This window comes from Typopeltis vanoorti, chromosome 2, assembly GCF_054136105.1.
Source record: "Typopeltis vanoorti isolate ZY-2024b chromosome 2, IOZ_Tvanoo_1.0, whole genome shotgun sequence".
NCBI lineage: Eukaryota > Metazoa > Arthropoda > Arachnida > Uropygi > Thelyphonidae > Typopeltis > Typopeltis vanoorti.
This window is the reverse complement of record NC_143550.1, coordinates 101,252,119-101,279,519: the sequence shown is the minus strand read 5'-3', so window position 1 is coordinate 101,279,519 and position 27,401 is coordinate 101,252,119. Positions and strand designations below refer to the sequence as shown.

At 37.7% G+C, this 27,401-nt stretch overlaps 1 protein-coding gene across 5 annotated transcripts in view; it reads right to left on the bottom strand.

Annotated features, from left to right (window-relative positions):
• The window catches only part of LOC150109295 (acyltransferase PGAP2-like), a 222,977-nt gene extending 200,766 nt beyond the window's left edge, over nt 1-22,211 (bottom strand). For all 5 annotated transcript variants that reach the window (XM_090407069.1, XM_090407099.1, XM_090407088.1 and 2 more), the window contains exon 1: nt 22,027-22,211. In XM_090407069.1, coding sequence (XP_090263195.1) covers nt 22,027-22,161 — 135 coding nt within the window. In that variant the 5' untranslated portion in view covers nt 22,162-22,211. The remainder of the gene's footprint in view (nt 1-22,026) is intronic.
• Nucleotides 22,212-27,401: the final 5,190 nt, after the last annotated feature.

Sequence of the window (27,401 nt, the reverse complement as noted above, 5' to 3'; positions counted from 1 at the left end):
GAAGCCTTTTGGCTCTTTATTTGAGTAATAACTTTTACGCACCGACCGAGAGTTCACCTACAGAAAATACTTAGTACTGAACAAGAGTTTTGCTCTCGTAAGGTTGGACACTTAGGCAGTGGTTAGGTTCTTTTAAGTAGTCTATACTAAGGCAACTTGGGGATGATGCAGAATGTATTCCTGTAAGATCTCTGGTCAAACTTACAAAACTTTCATAGTTTCTACATTCGCTTTGAAATAATGCTGGATCTAATATCCACTTCACTTATGTAATAATATGATGCACTAGTATCATATTATATTTAATATAACAAAATGAAAGAATGTATTAAAGGTTTCTCAATTTTGGCTAGAATCCAGTACTACAACACTTGATAAGAATTATTATCCCAAGACCAATCTCGGGAGGTTCCTATGTCATATACACAGCTCATCATATCATCCTTAAATTTTCAAATTCTCTGCATATATGATTCTCAGGAAATGCATTGCAATCATTCACCATTCTCCATCCAAAAAACCTGCTTTTCACTCTTTTTTTCACACACTCCTTATACGGCTTTGAGGGATGACCTCTTGTTTTTCCCCCATCTCTCACCATTTTATGAAAAAAGCTATTCACTGGATGATTGCATCTTCTCAACCTTTCTTCACACTCAACATTCCAGAAACTACCTTTGTCAATTGCTTCTGGACCCTTTCCAATATCTCTTCATCTTTTTGAAAACTAGGTGACCAAATCTGTGCACAATAGTCCATAAGTGACTTAATCAAGCCCTTATACAATGGAACCAGAATCTCCTTACTCTTACAAGTTAGTATCCTCAGCATTAATGCAGGAATTCATTGTGCTATCCTCACAATTCTGGCAATGTGTCCTCTAAGTTTCAGATCCTTATCCACCCTTACCCCAAGAATTCTTACTACATCCACCTCCAGCAATATATCTGCCCATCAAAGAAAATACCACTGTTAACCAAATTCTGGATCCTGGTTCTCACTAACCTCTCCAACACTTTAACAAATGACACACAGATTGGCCTATAATTATTTGCTTGAGTTCTGTCACATCCCTTATGAAGTGGTACAGTCTTGCCTTCCTTCTGCTCCTTTGAAAGGAAGGCAAGATTCTACATTCTCTTAAAACATGTGGTGATATATCATCAAGTTCCACAGCCTTATCAACATCAAGTTTACTGAATTATAGTTCGCCCACCATTTCTAGATCCCTTCTTGGCTTGGTGCCAAGAATAGTCGATTCATGCTGAAGGGAAGAAAGAAATGAAGGATGTACGAATTGGTCGCCAACATGCGAAATCACGTGCTTTCTTGTCTGTCGCTGTACTAGTACTAGCTTTGTTTTTGTTGTTCTCTTTTTGCATTATTTTTTTATTATTAATTTGTATGATGGATCCAGTACAGTCAACAAGTTCTATTGTTACACATTTCAGTAGCTCTTGCAAAAGAATATTGAATAATGTGCTGACATTCTGCGAAAAAGAATCGTCAGAAGGCCGTCTTCTTGTTCCCCTTTCTCAAGTCATAAAACGTGCAAGTGCAATTGCGGGCGTATCGGGGTCGACTGTTAAAAGAATTCGTAGGGAATCAAAAGGTGAAGGTAAGCCAAAATTTAAATCTCCTAAAAAAAGCGCCAGAGAAAGAAAACCATCAAAACCGTAGCTTTGAATGATTTTGATGTAGACGTTATAAGAAGAGCTATTCATGAATTTTACGTGGTCGAGAAAAGAGTGTCAACTGTTCCGAAATTGATTCCTGTGCTTAAAGAAAAAATTAATTTTCCTTGGAAAAGAGAAACTTTAAGGAAAATACTTCATGAAATCGGATTTCGTTTTAAAAAGTCCCAGAATAAAAGGAAACTTATCATGGAGCGAAGTGACATTGTTTTATGTAGAACGCAATATTTGCATGTATTAACACTCTACATACATTTTTCCAACTGTTATCAAGCAAAATAGTTACACTTTAAAAACAGCAATGTTCATAAAAGAAAAGCTAAATTTTCCGACCTGTAATAATAAACAAACTCAGTTTGTTTATTATTACATCCCAGAAGACAGACTGATTACCCTATTATCGGAATGGATTCTCCTTTTTCTGACATGCGCAGAAGTGTCGAGGGACCTCAAATCGGTGGGCGAACTATACAAATATACCTCTTGTTCACTCACAGTCGGTCTCTCTCTCCTCCTCCACTGTTCTCAAACTATGCATCATGTCACATTCACAAGAATGGAAGACCTTTAGGAACTGCTCATTTAATATGTTAACTACATCGTCTGCAGCAGTTATCCTTATACTATTTTCTTCAATTAATGTTATCCTACCATAATCATTCTTTTTATTTTCTGCTGGCTACATATCGAAATAACTCTAGGGTTTTTTTTAGCTTCATTAGTTAACAGCTGCTCATACTGCACTTTTGCTACCCTTACCAACTGGTTCATTCTCCTCACCTGTTATTTCTACTTCTCCCGGAACTGATTATTATCACTCATCTTATGTTGCCTCTATAATGCCTTCTTCCTCCGTACTGCATGGTTAATCTCATTATCCATTTCCCACCTACCTTATTTAACTTTGACTCTTGGACTACATTTAGACACTGCTTCTACTAGATATTTCTTGAATAGCACTGAAGGCACTGATCTCCTTTCCACTCAACTCCACATTCCATGCTGCAGCATGGAATGTGGAGTTCAGTGGAAAGGTAATCGCTTCATGGCCACTCTCACCAACTGAGGGAGATTTGAAATTTCATGTATAATGACATCCTCAGGTAAGATGATCAAATCCAATATGCTCAATCTTCACTTGCCCTTTGTTGAATACTGCCTGAGGTAGTTGTCCCTCAAAAACTCAAATTCATTTTCTTTGCTTCAAGTTATCTTATCATCCCAATCTGTCGTAATTAAAATCATCCATAATGGTCACTCTTTTCCTATTTGCTCATACATTTCACTATTTGCCACATTATCAGATCTATAGCAACATCTATGTACTGTATGCCCACAGATGCAAGACCCTTTGACACTTCTGCACATGGGAAGAAGGAGAATCCATTACAATAATAGGGTAATCAATCAGTCTTGTGGGATGAGTTTATTATTACATGTCGGAAAATTAACTTTTCCTTTATGAACATTTTTGTAGTTTTTAAAGTGGTAACTATTTTACTAACTAACTTGGTAACTATCTCAATTCACATGGAGAGAAGAGGCAAGGAATAAGAAAAGTTTTCATCGACTATGTTATTGTTGATAGTAATGTTTTCTCCCTAGTGCAGGACACCAGAGTGTATAGAGGATTTGAAATTGGAAATGATCACTATTTAGTGGAGTGCGCAGCAGCTAGGTTCTCGTTCCTGCACCCTGTTAGTACCCATTAAGGGAAGCTAAAGCTGCTATCAATCAAACACAAGTGATCGAACTAAAATGCTCCCAAATTTCTGCCCTAAAGGACCCTACCTGGGGCCAGGTCTAAAAATAATATCATTTAATATTGAAGGTTTCTCCAGTGTCAAGCAAGATCTCATTGCAAATATTTGCAGAGATAATGACTGCAATGTGCTCTGCCTGCAAGAAACTCACAGAGGAGAAGGTGCTGCAAGACCTTACATCCATGGCATGAAACTCATCAAAGAAATACCCCACAATAAATATGGTAGTGCAATATTTACAAAAGAGAACTTGATCCCATCGTCCATTGACTCAGCGAACAACAGAAACATTGAGATTATTACAATCACATTTAAAAACATCTCAATCACTTCAGTCTAACCACTAGAAGAAGCTTTTTCCTTCCCTGACATCCTCCTCAATAATAATGCATACATGACTAATGTTGTATTAGGTGACATTAACAGCCATAGTGTTAACTGGGGTTACACAAAGTCCAACGAAGATGGAGAACTTGTTGAAAAATGGGCTGAAAACCTTTCTCTAAACCTGATACATAATCCAAAACTCCCTGCATCTTTCAACAGTGGCAGATGGAAGCGAGGCTATAACCCTGACCTCATATTTGTTAGCTCAAAAATATCCAACATTTGTGTTAAAAAGGTCTTAAATCCGATTCCATATACTCAACATAGACCTATAATGCTTCAATTCAACCCAGCAATTATGCCTAACACAGTCCCTTATAGATGACAATTTAATTTCCAAAAAGCTAATTGGAAGGGTTTCATGGAAGATCTCATTCGCTCCATAGAACAAGTCCCTCCAAATCCTCAAGAGTATCCTGAATTCATAAAAATACTGAGGAAAATCTCCACCAAACACATCCCCCCCCCCCCCGAGGATGCTGCACAAACTACATTCCAGGCCTTTCCATTGACATACAAGCCCAGTATGCTGATTACTTACACTTTACAATACCGACCCCTTCTCAGAAGAGACTATCCAAGCAGGAGAAAAATTATGCTCCAAGATGGCAGAGGAAAGGCATTCCTCATGGAAAAAAGAAATAGAAGCTCTTGATATGACCCATAGTAGCAGAAAGGCATGGAAATGGAACTTCATCAACAGAATTAGGAAGTATTTCACTAAGCCATATGAGCATCCGCAGGTAACAGCTAATCAAATTGCTCACCAGCTGCTGCTGAATGGAAAATTCCCTAAAAAAGCACACAAAAAAGAAGATACTTAGAACCCCAAGTGAGGAACAAAATATGATTAACTCAGATTTCATCATCACTGAACTCAATGCTGCCATAAACCTATTAAAACCTAGAAAACCTGCAGGCCTTGATGTTTGTAATGAACAGATTAAACATTTTGGAAACAGGGCTAAAGAGTGGTTATTAAACCTATACAACACTTGCCTCAGAACCCTAAGAATATCAACTGGAGGCATGCCAAATGGTGGCCTTTCTGAAACCAGGGAAAATTCCAACAGAAGCAAAAAATTACAGACCTATATCACTACTCAGCAACCTCTTTAAACTCTATGAACGATTAATTTTGAATAGGCTACAACCCCTAATCGAACCCCATCTTATTGCTAAGCAGGCTGGCTTTAGACTAGGCAAATCCTGCACATCACAAATTCTCAACCTCACTCAATATATAGAAAATGGTTATGAGCAAAAACTAGCCATAGGAGCAGTCTTTGTAGACCTAACTGCAGCATATGATACCATAAACCATCTCACACACTCAGAAATAAAATATACAGAATAACTAGAGACTATTGTCTTGTCCTCCTGATCCAATCACTCTTGGAAAACAGATGCTTTTATGTGGACCTGGGGGGAAGGAAGAGCCACTGGCACCTCCAAAAAATGGCATCCCCCAGGGAAGTGTGTTATCACCATTACTTTTCAGCATCTACATCAATGATCTCCCCATCTTTCCACGAACTAGAAATTTTATCTATGCTGATGACCTTGCCATAGGTACTCAATCAAAAAATTTCAAGTCCATTGAAACTACTCTATCACTTGCCTTAAATAGTCTAACCACATACTATATCAGCAATCAACTAAAACCAAACCCCTTGAAAACCCAGACTGGCCTTTTCCACCATAACAATAAGGAAGCCAACAGGAAGCTAGATTTCTTGGATAGGATCTAAAATAGAACATTCCTGGAACCCAATCTACCTCGGTGTGACTTTCGATCACACTCTCTCATATAAAACCCACATAGAAAAAACAAAGGCAAAAGTGAATGCAAGAAACAACATATTAAGAAAGCTTACCTCCTCCAAATGGGGTGCAGATCCTAACACACTGAGCTCTTCTGCCTTGGCCTTTTGCTATTCTTCTGCTGAATATGCCTGCCCAGTATGGTCCAGATCCTGCCATACTGAAAAACTTGATCCAGCATTGAATGAAAGCTGCCACTTAATTACATGATGCCTGAAACCAACACCACTAAAAGACCTGTATACTTTGGCTAGTATTGCACCCCCTTCAATTCTAAGATCTGCATTCTCAGCTGATGAAAGAAGCAGACAAATGAATGCCACCCATTATTCAGCCAGACCACAGTGCCCCAAAGACTAAGATCCCGACATAGCTTCCTGGCAACTGTTGAGTTGCCTTGTAAGCTTAGTAAAATCAAAACAGACTCAAAAGTCTCATTAAGATAAGTAATGTTTATCTTGTTTTATATTAAATCAATATATCATATCTATATTAACATTTTTACAGGGAGTTTTTAACGGTACAAGAGTTGTATGGCACATCTGAACTTGTACATGAAAAAAACTGGGACATGGAACATAAAAGGTTGGCCTTCCCTGATGTACAGACTTTGCCGATTCAGGAATATGTAAATAAAAGTTTATAAGGTAGAACACCGGAATAAAATGGTAATTATTTTAATTCGTAGCATGACATTTCATCTTAATTACATAGGATTTCTTCTTCAGGTGTAAACATACAAACTAGTAAACAAGCAGTAAAAACTAACAAGGACCATAACCACTATGTAGTTATAGAATAGACTGATTCTTTTTTTTTTTTTTTAATATTTTTAATTGTGCATTGCATTGTTCAGCATGTTGTGCATGTTTACACATTCGCTTGCACACGTTTGGCTAATGACATTGCATGCAGACAAGTTGGTACTTGGGTTTATATTTAGATGTTTAGGATCTAATGCCATTTCCACGGATTCCCAAATTTTGTTCTCGGTTATGTCATAGCAATGGTGTAATAGTTCTGAAATTAGAAATGTTTCTAATGAAGAAGAAAACAAAACAGACTTTGTTACACTTCCATATATTAGCTCTATTTCCATAAAGCTGGCAAAAAAAACTTCTTCTTCTTCTGGTTCCCATCTGCCATATGGCCGGGGGAGGGTAGCTATATGCTACCATTCTAGGGAGAGATGATTATGAGCAAGGTGGTTTCCCGTTGCCTTCCTTGCCGTAAGTATTTATGACTGTAACCTGTGAGTTCACGGGGCTGGTTTGCCTGCTTGCGGGATGAAAAACCCCAGATAAACTGGTGGAAAAAAACCCTGCTGCCCACGCCCAAGACTGGCTAACTTGGCTATGGCTGAGGAAGATCCTTAAGCTCCTCACGTCGTGGACGGGAATCGAACCTAGGACACTCCTTCCCCAGGCATATGGTTGCGAAGCGCAAAGCCACTAGGCTAACTTAAAGAATATAAAATCAGAGCAGTATTTATCTATTTATCAAGATGAGATCACTGCTCTTATCCACAAAACTTTGACATGGCCCACTTAAATATCCAGGTGTTTATCGGCTAGAGTGAGATTGCCAGTCATCTTATTATAGAGAGACAGAAAAATCAATTGAGCAACGTATTGAAGAACACATTCGAGGTACTGAATACTATAGGAGTGAGAGACTCAGCTTTGTCATCACAAGTGCTTTCTTCAGTTGACCCAGGAAACACTTCAGCAATGAGACATCAAGTGTTAAGGGATCACTTGGAACTACTATTACACCACTGCAATGACAAAATTGAGAAAAAAATGTGGGAATCCTTGGTAATGGCATTAGATCCTAAACATCTAAATATAAACCCACATATCAACTTGTCTGAATACATGTTAGCCAAATGCGTGCACACAAATGCATAAACATGCACAACACACTGAACAATGCAATGCACAATTAGAAAAACATCAGTCTCTTCTATAACTACATAGCGGTTCTTACCTTTGTTAGTCTTTACTGCTTGTCTATTAGTTTGTATGTTTACACCTGAAGAAATCCTATGTCTATAGGATGAAATATTGTATTATGAATTAAAATAATTACCATCTTATTCCAGTGTTCTGCCTTATGAACTCTTACTTTAAATATATGACACTCCTCTGCCTCAGTGATTTTCTCAGTTTCTGTATTGTCTTTTCTGTAAGTATTTTGTTTCTCCACTTTTTTTTTTTTTTCTAAACATGTAAAGACATAAATAGCTACTCAATATGCATATAAAGTTCAACTTCAAACTTCTTGTGTGGACAAAGAAAAACTTTATCCACACTATTTTCACTGCTAACAACAACCTTTATCAGTTTAAAAAAACAAATCCACACGTTTCTTCTTTTTTCTGACTGCCTGTTTAGGGATCTGTGACCTCTTGTACAAGGTTGATATAATTAGTTTAGCCATTGTGTTTTGAACATAAAAAAAATGTAAGAGAAAACTAATATATAATTATGGATTATGTTGAAATGCAGAACTGAAGCCTTGTATAGCATGTACTCATGCCTTATACCTGAATATTATTATTATAGGAAGTATCACAATGGAACAGGAGACCCACACCAACTATTGTTCATGCAGCACTTGTCATACCTCTCCTTAAACCTGTTCACTGTCAAGAAACTCACACTACTTCTGGCAATTCATTCCCCCTCATTCACCACTCTCCAAGCAAACAACCTAGTCTGCATGCCTTTACTAACCACAGTCTTACACAACTTCCAGGGATTTGGTCTGGTTTATTTAGATTTACAGCCAAAGCAACTCAAGCTATGAGGACAGTGTATATATATATATTAATTGCATGTGTTCTAATGACCGGCTTGCTTTGTGCAATGACTTCCAGGGGTGACCCCCTTGTTCTCACCCTCCCTACTCTTCATGTATTGAAAATTTTCTTCTTTGTCAATCTTATGGAATCCCTTTAGTAACTTATAAGTGTCTATCAATTCTCATATCCTCTGCCTGTCAACTAAATGCTGCAATTCATACACCTTTAATATATCCTCCTGAAGAGCATTTAACAGACCTGTCACCAGCTTGGTCACTCATCTCTGAATTCCCCACTACCTCTTGATCCAAAAGAAACCCAAGTGACCAAATTTGTGCACAATAGTAAAGATGAAGACAAATCAATCTTATAAAGATGGATAATAACCTGCATATCTTTACTTGCCAATGTATTCTTAAACATCTAAGTAATCCTTTGATTTATTTTGTCAACTTTTGCAATGTCTTCTGAATTTAAACTCCCTGTCTGCCATCATCCCCAGATCCCCTCATCAATTTCCTGTAATCCAGTACCATCAATATGATAAAGTACTTTGTACTGGTTATGGGCAGCACTACCCTTATATCACGTCCAGACTTGATATAGGCATAAGCCTTTACAAGTGTTTTACCCTATGCCTGTTCTAGTTATCATTGTAGTCATTCTCTGGTGGCAATGCCATACCACCAGTGTGTCCTGTAGGGCCCTCAAGGAAAGAACTTTTATATCCTCTTGCGCAAGCTCAAGCTGTTTTAAGTCTTTATAGCTATCTGCGCTCCATACGGCACGTAAATGTAGGGAGTTGCCCCCTCGGAGTTGCCCCCATGCTCCTCCCGTATCTTACTAACTAGATCTTGGTTATTCTTATAATAGTTTACCTTATTATTATGGCTATAGGGCGCCCTGTTCCCACCACCACCTGGGCATCAACTACCCAAACATCACCATCTCTTTTAATCACTTAGTCTGGCTTACGCAAACCTGTGGAGGTCCTATAATGTGGTTCCACTGCGGTCTCCCAACCTTTGTTCTTAAAGCGGATGTTCAGAATGGAGACCACGGCGTCATGCCTCCACACAGAGACCCCATGGTTGTGGAAGCAACACTGGGTTATATGAGACAATGTCTCACTGCAGTGGCAGCCAGTCCTGCAGTTTGAGTCATCACTACCATCAAGCTGTGCGGGCTCGAGTGGGCAGGGCATTGATCCTCGTCCTGATAAGGTCAATATACTCGAACACAGGGAGGAGTCTAGTGCCATCCCTTACCCAATCATGATGGGAAGGCACCAGATATGACTGTTTTAATGGAGCACCATCTACAGAACAGTGCAGCAGAGATGCCGATCTCGTGTTCTGTGGGTGCTGACTCAATTAAGGTACCTTGATAATGGGAACCAGCCTTTAGCCTGCCTAAAGTCTTCTTGTATTAACGAGCTATAGAAAGCCTCTCTGCAGATAGGGGAAGAAGATAGTTCTAACTTTGCGATTTGGGACAGCCGCAGGTGTGGGATCAGGCATCTAACTGATGGAACCCTGAGCCCGCCATCCTTCATCCTCGCATGGAAATATGCAGTAGGGGTGTCAGGCAGCAGTCGGAGTCATGATCTCAGGGCTGAATGGATAACTCTGTCCAATCGGGACAGTACCAAGATATATATATCCTACCAAGCACCAACTTGTGGAAAAAGTGAGGTAGGAAATAGTGGGAAAGGAGAAACCAGTCATTGCTGGGGTTTGAGAGGAGCTTTCCTGAACATGATACCGAGGTATCCCCCAGTCTTCCAGGATGGTCCAAGCATGCAACATCTCCAGTGCAGGGAAAAACCTATAATCTCAACCTTAAGCTTCTTGTCACGACCAGAGGGGAAAAGAGCTAAAGATCAGGACTTCTCTACATTACTAGAAAGGCCTCAAATAAAGAAAAGGTCAACTGCCCGGTCAAGGAGTTCCTGCAAGCCTACCTTAGTAGAGGCAACGAGAATAAGATCGTCTGCATGGAATTAAAGGAAGAAGCGCCTAGAGAGTAGCCTACAGTAAACCCTCAGTTGTCGAACGACTCTCATCTCGAACAATTCGGTTCCTGAACATATTTTCTGAACAAAAAATGCACCGGTTTCCGAACAGAATCTCGGTTCCCGAACAGGCAAACTGGCAACAATGCCCTGCAAGCTGAGATGTACGGCAGAACAGCATCAGTTACTGATTCTCCTGCTCAAATTTGCAGTGCAAATTCTTAATTTTCTTTTTGTTTTGTTGTTCTTTTTAAATAAATTATTATTAAATAAGTCACCATGGGGCCACACCACAGTGCTTGACCGCACGAAGGAAGACTTGCTTTTGAATCTAGTCAGCAACGAGAGGAAATTTTTTCTAAGCCTTTTTTCGAACGGTTCCCGATCTCTGACACGGGCAAGCGGGTTTTTTCTCCCAGAAACTTGGGTTTTTCGTCCTGTAAACTCAGGAAAATCAACCGTAGAACCCACATTATTTCAGACATTAAATATATTGTGTTAGGATTAGGGACCACGAGATGGCGGCAATTGTTAAGCCATCTTTCTTCACTGCGTGCCACTTAATTAGTGATAGCCTTGGGCCAGCTATCTCTGATTAGGTACCAGTGGAGATTGAACTGCCCACTCAGTCTCCTAAAGTTAGATAGGGCTAAAACGGCCTTGCTTACTCCCTATATGGGAATAAAATGGCGTTAGCTGATTTTTTTTTTTTTTTCTGACCATGGGGCCAAAGAAGGATAGTGATAGCAGCAAAGCGAAAAGAGAAGTTGTTAGAACCATGATAGAGGTGAAAAAAGAAATCATACGCAAACATGAAAATGGCTTTCGTGTCTCGGATCTCGCAATGCAGTTCGTTGCAGCAAAATCAACCATCTGTACAATACTCAAAAATAAAGAGGTGATCAAGGGAGCTGATGTTAGTTATTATTATTATTATTTGATACCTCCAGGGAGTTCAAATGTGAACCCACAGCCTTTTGGCTGGAGAGTGGATATGCTATCCACTTGGCCAACCAGGCTGGCCAAAAGGCTTAGAAGAAGTTCGTCATGTCAACAACCAGAATAGAACTCACAACACCCCTTCTTCGCGCTGTGTAGCGAGGCAACCAATTTCACTGAGCTACACCTCTGATGTTGCAAGAGGGGTGAAAGTTTTTACTAAACAAAATCACAGAAAATTGAAGAAGTGGAAAAATTGTTGCTAATTTGGATAAACGAGACAGTTAGCCGGTAATAGTGTTTCTGAGGCTTTAATTTGTGAAAATGCGAGGCGATTACATGAAGACATTTAAAGAAAACCTGATACAAGTGCCGATACTGATGTGTTCAAAGCTAGTAGAGGGTGGTTCAAGAAATTTAGGAGGTGGCATACAGTGTGGTTAGGCATGGGGAGGCTGCGAGTTCCAATCAAGAAGCTGCAGAGAAATATGTGCAAGAATTTAGTGACTATGTAATGGCTTAGGGTTTTTTACTCCAACAAGTGATCAATTGTGATGAAACCGGCTTATTTTAGAAAAACATTGCCAAGGAGGACCTATGCCACTCAGGAGAAAAAAAAAGCATCGCCAGGACACAAGCCAATGAAGGACAGGCTGACTCTTTTGCTATGTGGAAATGCAAGTGGGGACTTCAAGGTCAAATCGTTGCTTGTGTACCACTCTGAGAATTCGAGGGTGTTTAAGAAAAATCATAAATAACTCATGAAAAGTAAATTGTCTGTTATGTGGAGGGCTAATAGTAAGTCTTAGGTAACCAGGCAATATTTTATTGAGAGGATCCATGAAGTCTTTGCCCCAATAGTGAGAAAATACCTTCAAGAAAAAATTTCCCAATAAAATGCCTTCTTGTGATGGACCATGCTCACCCTCCAGGCTTGGAGGATGTGTTGGTGGTGGGGGGGGTTGATTTTATCACAGTGAAGTTCCTGCTCCCTAACACAGCTCCTCTAATCCAGCCCATGGACAAGCAAGTCATTTTGAACTTTAAGAAACTCTACACTAATGCACTGTTTCAAAGGTGTTTTGAAGTGACCTCTGACAGAGAATTAACACAGAGAATTCTGGAGAAATCACTTCAACATCCTCCATTGCTTACATATCCTTGACAAAGTCTGGGTGCAAGTGACTTCCAAGCAGACACTTTTGCCCAGAGACACAAAAGCATGGGCTTGGAAGTTGACAATGCTGATGTGGAGGACCACAGGAATAAGTTCACTGAAGAACTTGAACACCTTCAGGAGCAGCAGAAAAAGATGGTGGTGGAGGAAACGTCTTCAGAGACAGAGGAAGGAAGAAAGGATGTTCCTGGTTCTTTGATCAACGAAATGTATGCGAAATGGGGTGAGGTCCAAAATTTTGTAGAAAGATATCACCCTGACAAAGCTGTAGCAAACCGCATCATAAACCTTTCCAATTTCAATGCCATGTTTCACTTCAGAAACATTTTAAAATGCAGGCAAAAATAAATCTCATTGGACAGGTTTTTCGTGAGACAAAGGCCCAGTGTATCTCAAGCAGAGTCGAGTGGTGCCAAGAGACAGAAAACAGAAAGAGAAAAAAACCCAGAAGGGCAGTTACCAAATGTTTTTGTGGAAGGGGACTCTCCTTCCTCACCACTTTTCACTTATGCCATCAAATCTCCTCCGTACAGGTAAAGAAGTTAAATTTTCGTCTATGTTTTATCTATTTATTGTGTTTATACTTTTCTTTTATGTAAGATTTTATGCATGAAGTGCTGTTATAATGGTTTAAATGAGCAATCATCTGGGGTAGGGGAATGGATTAATCCATTTCACATTAATACTTATGGGAAAATGTTTTCAGTTTTCAAACAAATCGGTTTCCGAACAGCCTAAAGGCTGTTCGGAAACCGATAGCTCTTCCTAGCCTGTATATGGCTAGGAAGAGAGTGAAGAAACTCATCTATGACCAGTTAAAGAAAAGGGGAGATAGAGATCACCCTGGCGAACACCCCACACTGCGGGAACAGAAGTCTCACGGGACCCTGTAGTGATAGTGATGGAGCTACCCAAGTATAGCTCCATAACATAGGAAGGAAAGGGTTCTGGACATCCAGCAATAGACAGCACTCGAACGAGAGCAGGAAGGGAGATGCTATCAAAGACCTTTTGGTCTTTGATAGTGTCTCCCTTCAACAGAATATCCATATACATTCACATAATAATAATATCCAGCGATGCCATATATTATTATTATGTGACACCTCCACGGAGTCCAAAGACTCATCGAGGGAGAGTGTGCCAACAGCATCGAACTTCCAACTACTAACTGAGCTCAAACTTGCTTAACTTTTTGCTGAATCATTATAGCAGAGGCTCTACCAATCGACCAACCTTTACTTAAGGCGGTGGCAGGAATCAGAGAGAAGACAAGAAAGAAGATATATATTCTTGCCACAGCCGTCCGAAGGGACAAAGGCTCTCTGTCTATAATCATGCTATATATGTTGCTGAAGTCGTTTAACTAAGATTTTATGATAGAATAAGTATCACAGGGAGATGGTAATAGGTCTAAAGTCTGATGCATGGCTTGAAGTTTCTTTCTTCGGAATGAAGATAGTTCTTGATGCGTGTAGGTATGGTGGTATTGCTTTACTGGAAAGGAGAAATGTCCAATAAGTCTTGAAGAATCTTCAAAGGCACCTTTCGAAGCCTAGCCGCAGGAAAGCCATCAGGTCCAGAGGCAGAGAAATTGGATGGAAGAGCTGCTTTGATGAAGACAGGCTGGTATATTTGAAGCGCAGGAATGGATCTCAATATCGCAGGTTGGTCATCATCAGGGAAGTGTGGAGGTGGAGCAGAAAAGACTGTACTCCAAAATTTAACAAAATCATCATGTAAGTCTGCTAGAGGTGGAGGGGAAGAACGTCTTGGCACGTTGCCCTCTATTCTTTTTATAGAGGACCTGCATAACTGCATAGCCCTCTTCCTCTGCTTCCTATTTGACAAAGTCATTGTAGAATGAGACGTAGGCTGATGTTGACATCGTAGTGACAGACGTGTTGACAGACGTAGGCTGATGATGCATCGAGTGTTCGGAGAATTCAGCATGGAGGTAGTCATTTAACTGATCTGTGATATCCATTCCCAGAAGGCGAGTCTGGATGAGAGATTTCAGAACTTGACGGTTATATTCCGGAAGAGGAGGATCATCTAGAGATGATCTAGATGATCATCTCTAGATCAAATCAAAGCCTCTTCTTCAACAGCAGCATAGTGACTGGAAGATGGAGAGGCAGTGACCTGTCCCTACTGGATGGGGGTGCCAATTCTTGAACTAAGGCTTGTAACTGGCTTTCCATCGATGACACTTGATGGCATCTAAAGATCTTAATGGGAACACCCTAAATAAAGCCTCATTCATGTTCTTTACTCATCGAGTCGTCAACTCGATCTCATGAGCAGCGAGGATCTTTTCTTCTTCAGCAGTCCAACGTGCTTTAACGCACTCAGTTCATATTGCAGCGTTGGGTTCTGCTGAATGTTTAGAGGTGCGATGCATGCCAAGGCCAACTGCAGTAGAGAATCCACGATCACAGACCTGACACACAAAGTGTCTGAGATTTGGAACTCCTTGACTGCCGGAACAAGCATGATGAGAACTTGAAGAAATGGGTTGATGATAGTCCTTGCAGAGCTTTCTTTTAACTTTCTTCCTGCGGATGCTGCTGGGACGGATGGCAGGATCACCTCCAAACAAGAAACAGACATGTGAAATCACACTCGACGAGTTTCCTGCCTCTGGCCTATAAGAGTTGGAGCCTTCATCTGATGAGTTATTGCAAGCAAGGAAACTTAACCCTACCAGGACTTCTAACCCTGGAAGGGAGGAAAAGTGTAGCAGGCCAGTTAGTCACCCGAAGGTGTCCAGGAATCGTCCCCTAGGGGTCGCCTACTGCCGCATCTGCTTTAAATATGACAGATTCACACCCACTGTATACCACTTTTTGATATGTCTGTCAACCATTCCCTGATCCAAGTCAATAGATTATATTCCAATCCCATATTCTCCAGTTTACGCAACAGCCTATTGTGTGGTATCCTATCAAATGACTTAGTGTATCCATTCCCTTTATCCAACTTGGCCGTAACACTGTTATAAAATATGAGCAAATTTGAGAAATTTATAACTTAATTGCTATGTTCTGAAAAAGCTCTGTAATTGACATCTTTATCATGTGCCTTTCAATATCCCTAAAACATCCTCACAATTTCTCAGCTAATTAACATATAAAACTCATCTTAATTTGGCATGAATCTAGCTTGCACTTGTCTAAGTTTCTCTTTAATTTTTCTCAGCTTCCTTTCAATTATGTTTCTGTAAATATTAACCAGTACAAAAAGTTCTCTGTAATTTCACAACCAGCTTTCTTAAATAATGGGAAACAACAGAAGTTAATGTTAAAAAGTTTCTAAACAATCAAAGGGAACATTTTTTTTTTTTAATGCATGGATAATATGATAAACACCACTACCATATCTGGAATTCAACTTTGAGCTATACCTTCTGAAAGACAGAAATAATTTTTATTCAAATTAAGTTTAATTATAACTAAGCTTTGTTTAATTATCAAAATCACATGAACTTCACAGTAATTAGTCTCAATACACACGCTCAATTCCAGACATAACACTACTAAGTAAATCACACCACAGCTTATTCAAACTCATTCAGTGTCTGCACTCTCACCACAATCAGAGGTAATACTTTCTAAGCACACTACTCTTCATTCAAAAACTACTTTTGCTCTCTTACTCACCATTTCCTTTGCACAGCTTACTTAATGTTCTTATGTTAAAAGTTAATGGAGTGAAACAGCACTAGGAAAGGATTTAAAATATTAATGGATTAAAGGTTGATTAAAAAAAGATTAAAAACAGTACTAAAAACAGTACAGAGACATCATCATTGTTTCACTTAGTTTTGTGCTGCTTTTTTGTGTGTATATATAAAATGAGACGTAACACACAAGCACAAAATTTAGTGAAACACTCTGATGATGATGTCTCTGTAACTGAAATGAAAGATTGGGAGAATTAAATACTATTTTTAATCCTTTCCTAGTGCTGTTTCATTCCATTAAACCATTAACATAAGTCTCTCCCAGCATTTACGCTTTAACACAGTTACTTACTGTTCCTTCTTTCCAATTCTTTGAAAACTGATTTTAGTGTCCATTAAGTAAATAATCGTCAACAAATATCGCAATCACATCATCACCCCACCAAATTCTGAAGTTCACAGTCCTCCCCGCAGCCAATATTCTGCAATCCTAATACCATTTTTGTTACCTACCAATGTGCCCTCAAGTCTTTTCATTTTCTTGAATGATACAGATGACCAGATTTGAACACAGATGTCCCAGTGTGGTGTGCATAGAACTTTACATAAAAGCACACCAAACCTTTGTCAGTCTTTACCGGTCAACAAATTTCTCAGCACTCTGACTTTTCCTTTCAATCCTTTCAGTTTTCTTCATTTTCGCATTTTCTCCTGTTGTTGTTGTTTCTACTCTTTGAGAATGTCTTTTTAAGAAAATAGGTTTTGAAACTTATAATGATGCCCATGTCCATGGGTTGTAGTAATGATGTCATATTTGGTAGAAAAAAAAATAAAACTTTCACATTCTCACACAGATCATTAAGAGAATTTGGATGAAATTCTTTTTTGAACAAAAAACTTTTACGAAGAACGTAATTTGTTCATTACTTACCTCTGCAATGCTTCTCCTGAACTTAAAATTTCAATCCTCTGTTTTATATATATATATATACAGGTATCCCTTGATTAATGCAATTAATCCCTCGATGTTACTGCATATATCAAAATCGCGTTAATCAGATATAATAATCAATGGTAAAAATTACAATTTGTAAATGATCGATTACTGTATTAATGATTAGTTTTATATGGTACTCTTTTAGGAAAGATAAAAAATAAATGAAGTAAATGTTTAATAAATGCTCATACCTACATTAGTAACTGCAAATTTTTTTTATCAAAAAAAGTTAAGAGTCATTTGAACAGTTTTCGTTTTTTCTTATCAGCATAAATTCTATGATAACAAGCAAAATGACTCTCTAGACCTCAGCAAAAACAAGCATTCTTCGATTAACATCTGGATCCATATCCATTACTTGCTGCTTAAACGATTCTAAACTGCGAAATATTCCATCCAGTTCTTTGATTGTTATCTCCTTTGGATCCTCATCTTCACATTCCATTTGTTCATTATCTTCATAAGCACGTTGTTGTTCAATTTCAAGAAGATAGTTGTCGCTGAAATCTTTTCAATTTGAATCCAATAATTCTTTAACATCTTCAAGGTCTTCACCAATTGCAACGATTTCTTCAAACCATGTTGTTCACAGGATTTTTAAAACCACCTAAATCATTAGCGCATTCTGGCAAAAGGTTTTTCCAAACAGCTCTCATGCAGCGAGAAGACACTTGCTCCGAGTCATGAAAATTTTTAATTGCGTGTTTAATGTTAAAATTTTTCCAAAATTCTTGGAGAGTAATCGCATTTTCTCCTGTTGTTGTTTCTACCCTTTGAGAATGTCTTTTTAAGAAAATAGGTTTTGAAAATTACAATGATGTCCATGGGTTGTAGTAATGATGTCATATTTGGTAGAAAAAAAAATAAAACTTTCACATTCTCACACAGATCGTTAAGAGAATTTGGATGAAATTCTTTTTTGAACAAAAAAACTTTTATGAAGAACGTAATTTGTAAATATGGCAGAACAATTGGAGCTTGTAATACACCCACTCTTAATGCTTAATGGGAGAAATCACGTCGTCATGCTCATTAACATGCTCATCCTCGAGGCTTGCATGGTGAATTTGAAGGCACATTAATTAAAACTCTTGCCGCATATATAAAGGGATTGTCGCAATTAATTTCGCTGCATTAATCAAATCCCATGTTAAGCAAGGGATACCTGTATATTAAAAAAAAAATTTTTTTCCCCAAAACTAATAAACAGAAGTGTGTCCATTTGGTCATATTGACATTTCTGAATTACTCTAGACATCCAGGATATCCTTTTAGTTTTAATGCCATCTTTCCTGTTTGCTCTAATGCACAATCAATACTTTCTACCATCACTATGATCAATACCTCCAGAACATTTTACCATCTTTATAATATTTATGTTCTATGTTCATAGTACAATACAGTACAGTGCAGATCATAGTACAATACAGCACAGTACAGTGCAGAATTTGCAGTACTTTCTTGATTTTGTTATTATTATTCTGGAAAGTTCCAGGAAACTCACTCATCATCCACTTAACTGCACATACCAACCACTGAATTAGAAATCTTTCACTTATGCAGTGTATATGCAAAATAGTTGATCATATGTGTCTCTACATGTTCTAGATATTACTTAAGAATGCTGATGGTCAGTGTCAACAGTGTTGATTACAATGGAAAAAAAAAAACAAAGGATCTTTTTGGATTCGTTAAAAGGCTGATTGTGGGTGCATGTCTGGCTGGAGACATGATTTTGAAAACAGAACAGACTGGTTTCTCAAAAGGCGAGATATCCCAGATGTTTAATCAAAAAAAAAAAATCAACTAACGCTTTTTTATTCCCATATATATATAGGGAGTAGGCGAGGCCGTTTTCAGCCCTATCTAACTTTTGGAGACTGAGTGGGCAGTTCAATCTCCACTGCTACCCAATCAGAGATAGCTGGCCCAAGGCTATCACTAATTAACAGGCACGCAGCGAAGAGAGAAGGCTCAACAAGTGCCACCATCTCATGGTCCCTAACCCTAACACTCGTATTTTTTTTTTAATGTCTGAAATAATGTGGGTTCTAAGGATCAGTGGAAAAATAATCCACATTGCTTGTTTAAGAATAGTAAGACAGCCATTCTGATTAAGATTAGGTCTATGACATAAGGCTTCAGCATTTTCTTTATATAAACGTTCATGCTTATATATGGATCTATGTAGCAGCTTAGCATTTTGCTACTGGATCGTGTGGTTAGTGTTTTCGATTCCATGTTATGCAAAGCCAGATTTGTGAGGTTTGATAAGACGGATGTGGTCTTGATGTTCAGAGACATGTTTATTTATAGATCTTCCCATTTGTCCATAGTAAAACAAGTTACAAACATGGCACTTTGTATATGCCAAATAGTATCATTGGTGAGAGCTTGTCATTTGTAGAAGGTAACAAGTTGTGAATTTGGTTGATGGGTTAATAGGTAGCAATGAGTTGATATTTTTTCATTAATTTTTGCTACACATTCAGAGATGCCTTTAATATATGGTATAGGAGTCTTGTGGGCTTTTTATCTGGGTGAATCATAGGAAAAGTGGCTAATTATTTTTTGGGTTATTATTGGATTATATCCATTTAGTAAGGCTGTATTTTTTTGACAATTTCCAATTCCTGATTCAGAGATTCTTCTGAAGAACTATCTTCTATGCTCTGGATACTAAAGATTTTATAATGTCATATATTTGAGATGGATGGTGAGATGATGTATTGTGGATATAAAGACCTGAAAAAGTTGGTTGTGGGTAAAGAGAAGTGGAAATGGATGGATCCATCTTGTTTATGCTGAATGTATACATCAAGAAAGGAAATACCTTTTGATGATTGATATAGTCACGAAAGATACATGCACAGGCAGTGTGTGTGGAAAAGTGATGGAGATTATCAGTTTTATGTTGGAGTGAGATTTCATAGGGAATGCAGAGCAAGAATGCCACACAGTCCATTGATGAGACATGGATCTCCAAATGATAGCGGAACAAGGAAATAAAGTTCAGAGGATATAATAAAATTTTATGGGAAAAAAAAAAATACAGGTTTCTACAATAATGAGAAGAAAAAAAAAGAAAGAGTGGTTGTTTTGAAATTAGAACTGAAACAAGGAAGGCTGTAAGGCCAGGTTTGTTTTCCACTAGTTTGCCTGGTTTATAGGATAAAGAAACAGGACTTTCCAGGAGGAAATCCTTTCACCTTTGTATAAAACCAACAGAGCAGCTGTTGTAAATTAGACATGTCTCTGTACATATCACATTTAGCACACTACGAACAAATTTGATACTATAAAGCACATTCCGTCACTGAAAAGGAATCAAGTACTGTCATTTAGCATGTTCACAGTTCATGTACCATGATAAAATAAAAGAATATAATTACAGAGCTCGTACACTGGAAGGGGAGTGAAGTGATGAACACATAACTTGATGAAAGGAACAAGTGAACAGAGATCATTTTTAAAAATTGCATTAAGAGGTGGCAAGTAAGAAGAATTTTTTAAATAAAATAGTGGAATAGTAATAAGAAAGATAGAATAAGAATAGTATAACAGAAAAATATAGTAATATAATAGAATAAGAATAGTAATAAGAATAGTGGAGAAGAGAAGTTTTTTTTTAAAGAATGGAGAGTGGGTAAGTGGAATGAGCACTACACTAGGGAGTGTGAAGGATGCACAGATGATGGCACAGTATAGTTTTGTGATCCATAGAAGGCTGATAACACTAATGATCAACTGGCTGCTTTATTAAGTATATTATTTAGTCTGGGATAAATATGCATATTTGCAAGATCAAATTGTGCAAAATCACCAAAAAGGTGCAATGAAACATTTAAGAAATAACTGCACTCAATACAAAACAAACATTACAATATGTAATTCTACCCAATATCTAGCCATTAATAGATATCTAAGTTCACCCACATACATATCTCAAAAGTACCACAAAATGTAAGGAAGCTGGGATTTCTGCTACATAGGATATCCAACAATTTGTCTTTATGGAAGGGAAAAAAAATTACCATTACTATACAGCTTATAGTTAAAGTCACATGTAGAAGAAAACAAAATAGTAACATTAAAATATTCCATGTTCAATGGCTAACAGAGTAAGTCACTGTAACTCAGTTCCAGAATACAACAAACTGGGAATTTTGAGACCTGCACCACTAGAGACATTATCAAAAAATAAATCATGGAATTATTTGAGACCTTTAATAAGCCACAGAAAAAGGTCAAAGAATTGTTCAGGTGAATAAATATTACATCTGTGTACTACAGAAAGGAAATCATCAGTCATTATTTACACTGTATGCTTTCTCCCATGATATTTAAAGATTTCAGGTATGGCTCCTCCTTTTCTGAAGAAAGAAGAGTAAAAATATGAGGAAAACCGGATGTAATAACAATGGGCACAATCTATAGGCTACTAGAAATATAACAGAATGTACAATAAAACAAAATCGGCATTATATTTAAATACCACAGCTGATCGAGTACATAAGAAATGAACGCCAGTGATGAGTGCTACTTGTTATTGAACATAATGTTTAATAACAAGTTAAAGCACTTATGCATCATTTAGTAAATTCGAACTAATCGTTAATCACAGAAATTGTAATTTCAAGTTTTAAAAGGTTGACGAGAATGTAATTTCGTGAAGTTTTATGTCACAAACTCTCTTTCCCAAAGGTACAAAATTTTATAGAACACGCCAGATATTCTTACCCCACAATGTGTGGCAGTTGATTCCCTAAAATTATATAGCAACGACCATGATACACAAAATAAAAATGAAAACAATGGGCAACATACAGTAAATACAGCTAAAGTACGGAAACGAAATTTTAATAACATAGCCATTATTAAAGCCTAAGCATATAACATACAACCACGTGCTCACAATACACAGAAAGTCCACTGAATAAGGTTTCGAAACAAGCATCAAATTTTTAATTAAGTAAAGAATAAATGCGCTACAAAATATTAAGTACACTGGGGGTGTATTTGCTAAATAAATTGTCATTCGTAAACCACGAAATTACCAACGACCACTTTTAAAAAATAATGTCAAAAAAATTCAAAAGCGAAAAATAATTAAATGCCACAAAAATATTAAACAAAATTAAAATCATTCTTTGAGTGCATGTATGTATGGATGTGTGTGTGTGTGTGTGTGTGTATACACTTGGGAAGTGGCTAAGTTTATGATGTTCCATTCAGAAATGGTTACATGCTGAAACACAAACCAGGAAATTATGACCAACTGAGGTATACTGGGTTCATCACAATGGTATCGGTTGATGGATGAGAAAAATATCCACAGTGCATTGGAAGCATTCAAAAAATATCAAATTGATGCAATATCAGAACGTGTCCATAGAGTTCGAAGAATAAATAGAGTACGAATGAAATGGGTGTATAATCTTATCAAGCAAGAGATTTGTAAGAAAAGGATGTGGAAGGAAAACCGTGAAGGAAAACATAAAGATGGTGTCGGTTGTTAAAATTAGTGATGAAATGAAAAGTAGCAGGCCAGAAGGGTCAAAACTGTTTTACGGAATGTTGTACGGAAATGCTGTATGGAAAGCTAAATCTGTATAAGAAAAGAAACTGGCTCTGCAAACTAAAGACAACCACAAAGAATTCCATTGTAATGCTGCAAATAAAAGGGAAAAAAATGAATATGAAAGAATAACTCAAATGAATGCAGAGAGTGATACTGGATGTCAGGGTGACAGATGCAGGAGAGGTTGATCAACTAATTAGTGCCCATTTTGCGAACGCATACACGCTGGTGTATGCAGTATTGAGCAACTGTTCACGATGAAGAAACTCAAGTATACGAGAAGAATGTATTAGAGCTGTTGCACAAACTGAATAAGAATTCAGCAATAGGGACTGATGGGATATCAGAAAGAATGCTAAAAGAGTTTTCAGCTGAATTAGCTATTCCTTTCATCGGGCTATATAATATGAGCCTCAGCACAGGAAAGATTCCACAGGAATGGAAAGAATATATGGCCCCATTGCACAAGGGTGGCGCAAAGACAGATTATATCCAACGATCGACCAATAAGTATCTCAGGAGTAGTGGTCAAGTTTTTGGGAAGGTTGGTGAGGGAAATTTACCTGAAGTCTCTCTTCCATATGTCTTTCGGCTGCCTGTTCTTGCTGTTGTTTCATGACAATCTGTCTTTGTAATTCTTCAAGTTCAACATCACTGAAAACTTTGTTTCTTATAATAAATCTTCGTTGGTCTATTAATTACTGTTCAGTGACTCTTCCATTGAAATTTTTGTTTCCAAATTTCATACATTGGCTTTTAGCATCTTCTTGATACTGGATTCATATTTCATCTTCTTCCAGTTTCATTCCAGTGATTTGCCCTGGTTCCCCAGCAAATGAGTCTGAGCACTGTAAATCATTTATATGTACACTGCAGACACTAGCAAACAAGAGAAACATAGGTGTTATGATTGAGACTTATAAACTTCTGAAAGATTCATACAGGATTTTGGTTGATGCCATTTTTCATTTTATGGAGGGTGCGAAAAAGGATAAGAGGAGTTTACAAAACTGCTCTTGATCTTTTCTTGCTAAAAATTTCCTTGTTTCAGATTCTTTAAATTTCTAACATCTGTTCGAAATTTGTTTACTTTTCATTCTAAACGCAATTACCATTTGAGGATCCTCGTTTCGATTTATTCACCTGTTTTCTTGTATAATATTTTGTATTTTTACTTTTGATTCTAAACGTAATTTCCATTTTGGTGTTCCTCCTTTTGCTTTATTCATCTGTTTTATTGTATAAAATTTTCAGATATGGAATGAAAACGCATCAAATCTTAGGCACATGATATGTCTTCCATATCATCTTTTTCTTACGAATCTCTTGCTTGATAAGATTACATATCCATTTCACTCGTACTCTAATTATTCTTCGAACTCTAGGGACTCATTCTGATAATGCACCATTTAAGTATTTTTAAACACTCCCCAAGCACTGTTGAGATACTTCCCATCCAATAACTGATAAAATGACACAGAATCCAGCATATTCATCTGGTGGTCATAATTCCCTGCTTTGTATTTGAGCATGTAACCTTTTCTGAATGGAACATTAAAAAACTTAGCTACTTCCCAAGTGAGTACCGCATGATCACTGTCACCAAACAATAGTTTCGTCTTTACCGTCCTCTGACACTATAATCAGATTTAATACTGTTTAAACTCCAGTTCCTTCTCTCACATGCTGCTTGAAGAAGTTGTCTCGCATCAGCTCAATAAATTAAGTTTCTTATTCTTTTCACGCGAATTCATAGCTACCCAAACGGTGTTCTAATAATAAAAGTCAGCCATTTTGATTACTATTTTCGCATCCATGATGCGAAAATAGTAATCAAAATTCGTTGCTTGCAATCGGTCCACCAAGTCTGTAACACCCCCACAGTTTATTTAATCTTGTTTGACTCTGCTTCACACAAAATGGCTTAAAACTCATTGTCACATGAAAAATTGTTACTAGTATTGCAGTCATAGATCTGGAGTCTAACAGGAATCAAGACATTTCATATCATTATCAACACAACATTACAACATTTAACAACTCATTGTAAACAAAGTCAATTGAAGAATGAATGCCAACAGGAAGGACAGTTCAGATTTTGAAAAACAAAGAAAAGGAGCTACTCGAAGTAATTGCATCCTAATAACTTGCCTTCCAACAGCATTTAACATTAAGTTACTAACTGCACTTTCAGGAACTTCTATTAGTCAATATTTATCACAGCACCAACTTCTGCTTATTGTACAATAAGCAGAAGTTGGTGCTGTGATATCGTACAATATTGTACGATATGATAATCGCAATAGACAGAGGAGCTGGAATTGAAGCAGTATTGAGATTATGAATTGAATTTGGGCGACTGGTATCTGGCCATCGGAGTGGATGAAGTGATCTTTATAACAATCCTTAAAAACACAAAGCACCAATAAATGTTAAACCTGTAGATCAATAATATTAATTCCAAGCGAAAGAAAAGCCTGCTCTGAGTTATCAAAGAGAGAGAGAATTAATAATCACTTGAAGGCTCATATCTCTTCAGCACAGGTTGGATTCATGAACGCAAGAGGTACCATAAGCAAGATATCCAATCTCAGACACCTCATTGAGAAATCAAGAGAAATCTATAGCCCTATTTATTTATGCCTTATTGACAATACTAAAGCCTTCGAGTGCATAAATTGGAAAGTGATGTAGGATTTAATGTCTAATTCCGGCTATCGCAAACATCTTATTCAGTTAACAAGTCAACCTTAGAGTTGATAAAACATTATCAGACTATTTCTGTTTATAAAAAATAAAAATGAAAAGTAGTAAGCAAGGTTTTGAATACTATATCCTGTTCTCTTCAAATGATATGGTGAGGAATTCATCATGAGATCTGGGGAAGACTAGAATAGAGTCATATCGATAAGCGGCTAAAGAATCAGAAACTTGAAATATGTTGATGACATAGTACTAATAATAGAAAATGAAAAGAACGTCAATAGACTTCTTGGAAAATTTAATGCAATCGTTCGACGTATGGATTCAAGATAGATAATAGTAAAACAAAGCTGATGATCCTATGTAAGAATCATAAAGCAAAATATTACTGGACTGCTTGCAACCATGACTGATCTCACCACGATCTGAAAGAATAGAAAGATAGATATACTAGCCAATGAATTAGAAACCTTTATGTCCAATAACATGGCCAATACATTCTCAATAGGTTTCAGATCCGGGCTTTGTTTTAACCAGTAAGGATGGTGGAAAGAACTTTCATATTTGTTGAACCACTTGTGAACTATTCTTGAGTGATACACAATATCATTGTCACTCATAATTACCTTCTGGATAACAAGAGATTGCAGGATGGACTTACTCAACAAAGTTTAAATATTCCTTGGAGAGCATTCAACCTTCCAGCAATATCAGGACACCTGTTCCATTTCAAAAGAACACGTCCCACACCACGACACCGCATCCAGAGTCTTTACTTGTGTTAAGAGTTTCAGCTGGGTTCATTACTTCATGGGACTTCCGCCAAACTCTTTGCCTACCCTGGGCAGAGAACAAGGTGTACTGTGACTCGTAGGACCACATGACATTTTTCCATTGTATAGTCACGGTGTTCCTGACACCACTGTAGACGAACTTTGCGGTTCTTCGCAGAAATCAGTGGTTTGGTATAGGCATATAACTTCAAATACCGATTCTCTTCAGTATCCTACACATAGTTCAGTGAGATATGAGTAGGGAAAAGCCTTCATTCAATACTTTAGTCAATTGCTGCACACAGGAATTTTTGTTGTTCATACAAACGAACAAGCACTATTTATCTCAACCTTCCTTTCTCAGGTAACGAACATTCCACGCCTCGTAAAAGTGACATGTGACACACTCTGACAAGCAGATCTAAATTAAAGACAGCTATCAACAAGTTCAAAGACACTTGCCCCAAATCGCGCATACGTTCTCGATGAGACCTAACATTTGCACCGAGGAAACAAGGACGCCTTCTTCTAAGAGAATTTGAAGAAAAAAGTCAAAATGGAGACCGAGTTGGATCATTGACTAGGAGCAAGTTAAATTGGTGCAAAAATGAAGTGACGCCACTAGTAGCCACCATGGAAACCAGTATGCAGGCAGTGCCTAGGAAATATGCAAGACCCTTGTGGTCAAATATATTCCTCCCAGGACCTTGCATATCCACTTCACCACCATCTGTGGCCTAAACTCCGACCTTAATAATGTCCACTACCACCTTCTCAGGTCTATTTATTTCAACCTTCCAAACTACACACTATTTAATTCCTTTCGACTCATCGCTCTGACATACCTCGCCAGAGAGCACAGAACATAGAATCGCCCAACTTTGACCTTTTTTTGTTGAAATTATCCATTCTCGACTTAGTCAAATTCATTTTCTGCAATCCCACTTTCTCAACAGAGAAATTATCATCCTAGGAGATTTTAATGTCCACACAACAGTTGGCTGTCCTCCTCCAGTTGTGCAGATCTTGCAGGCAGATATGCTGAACCATTTGCCGTC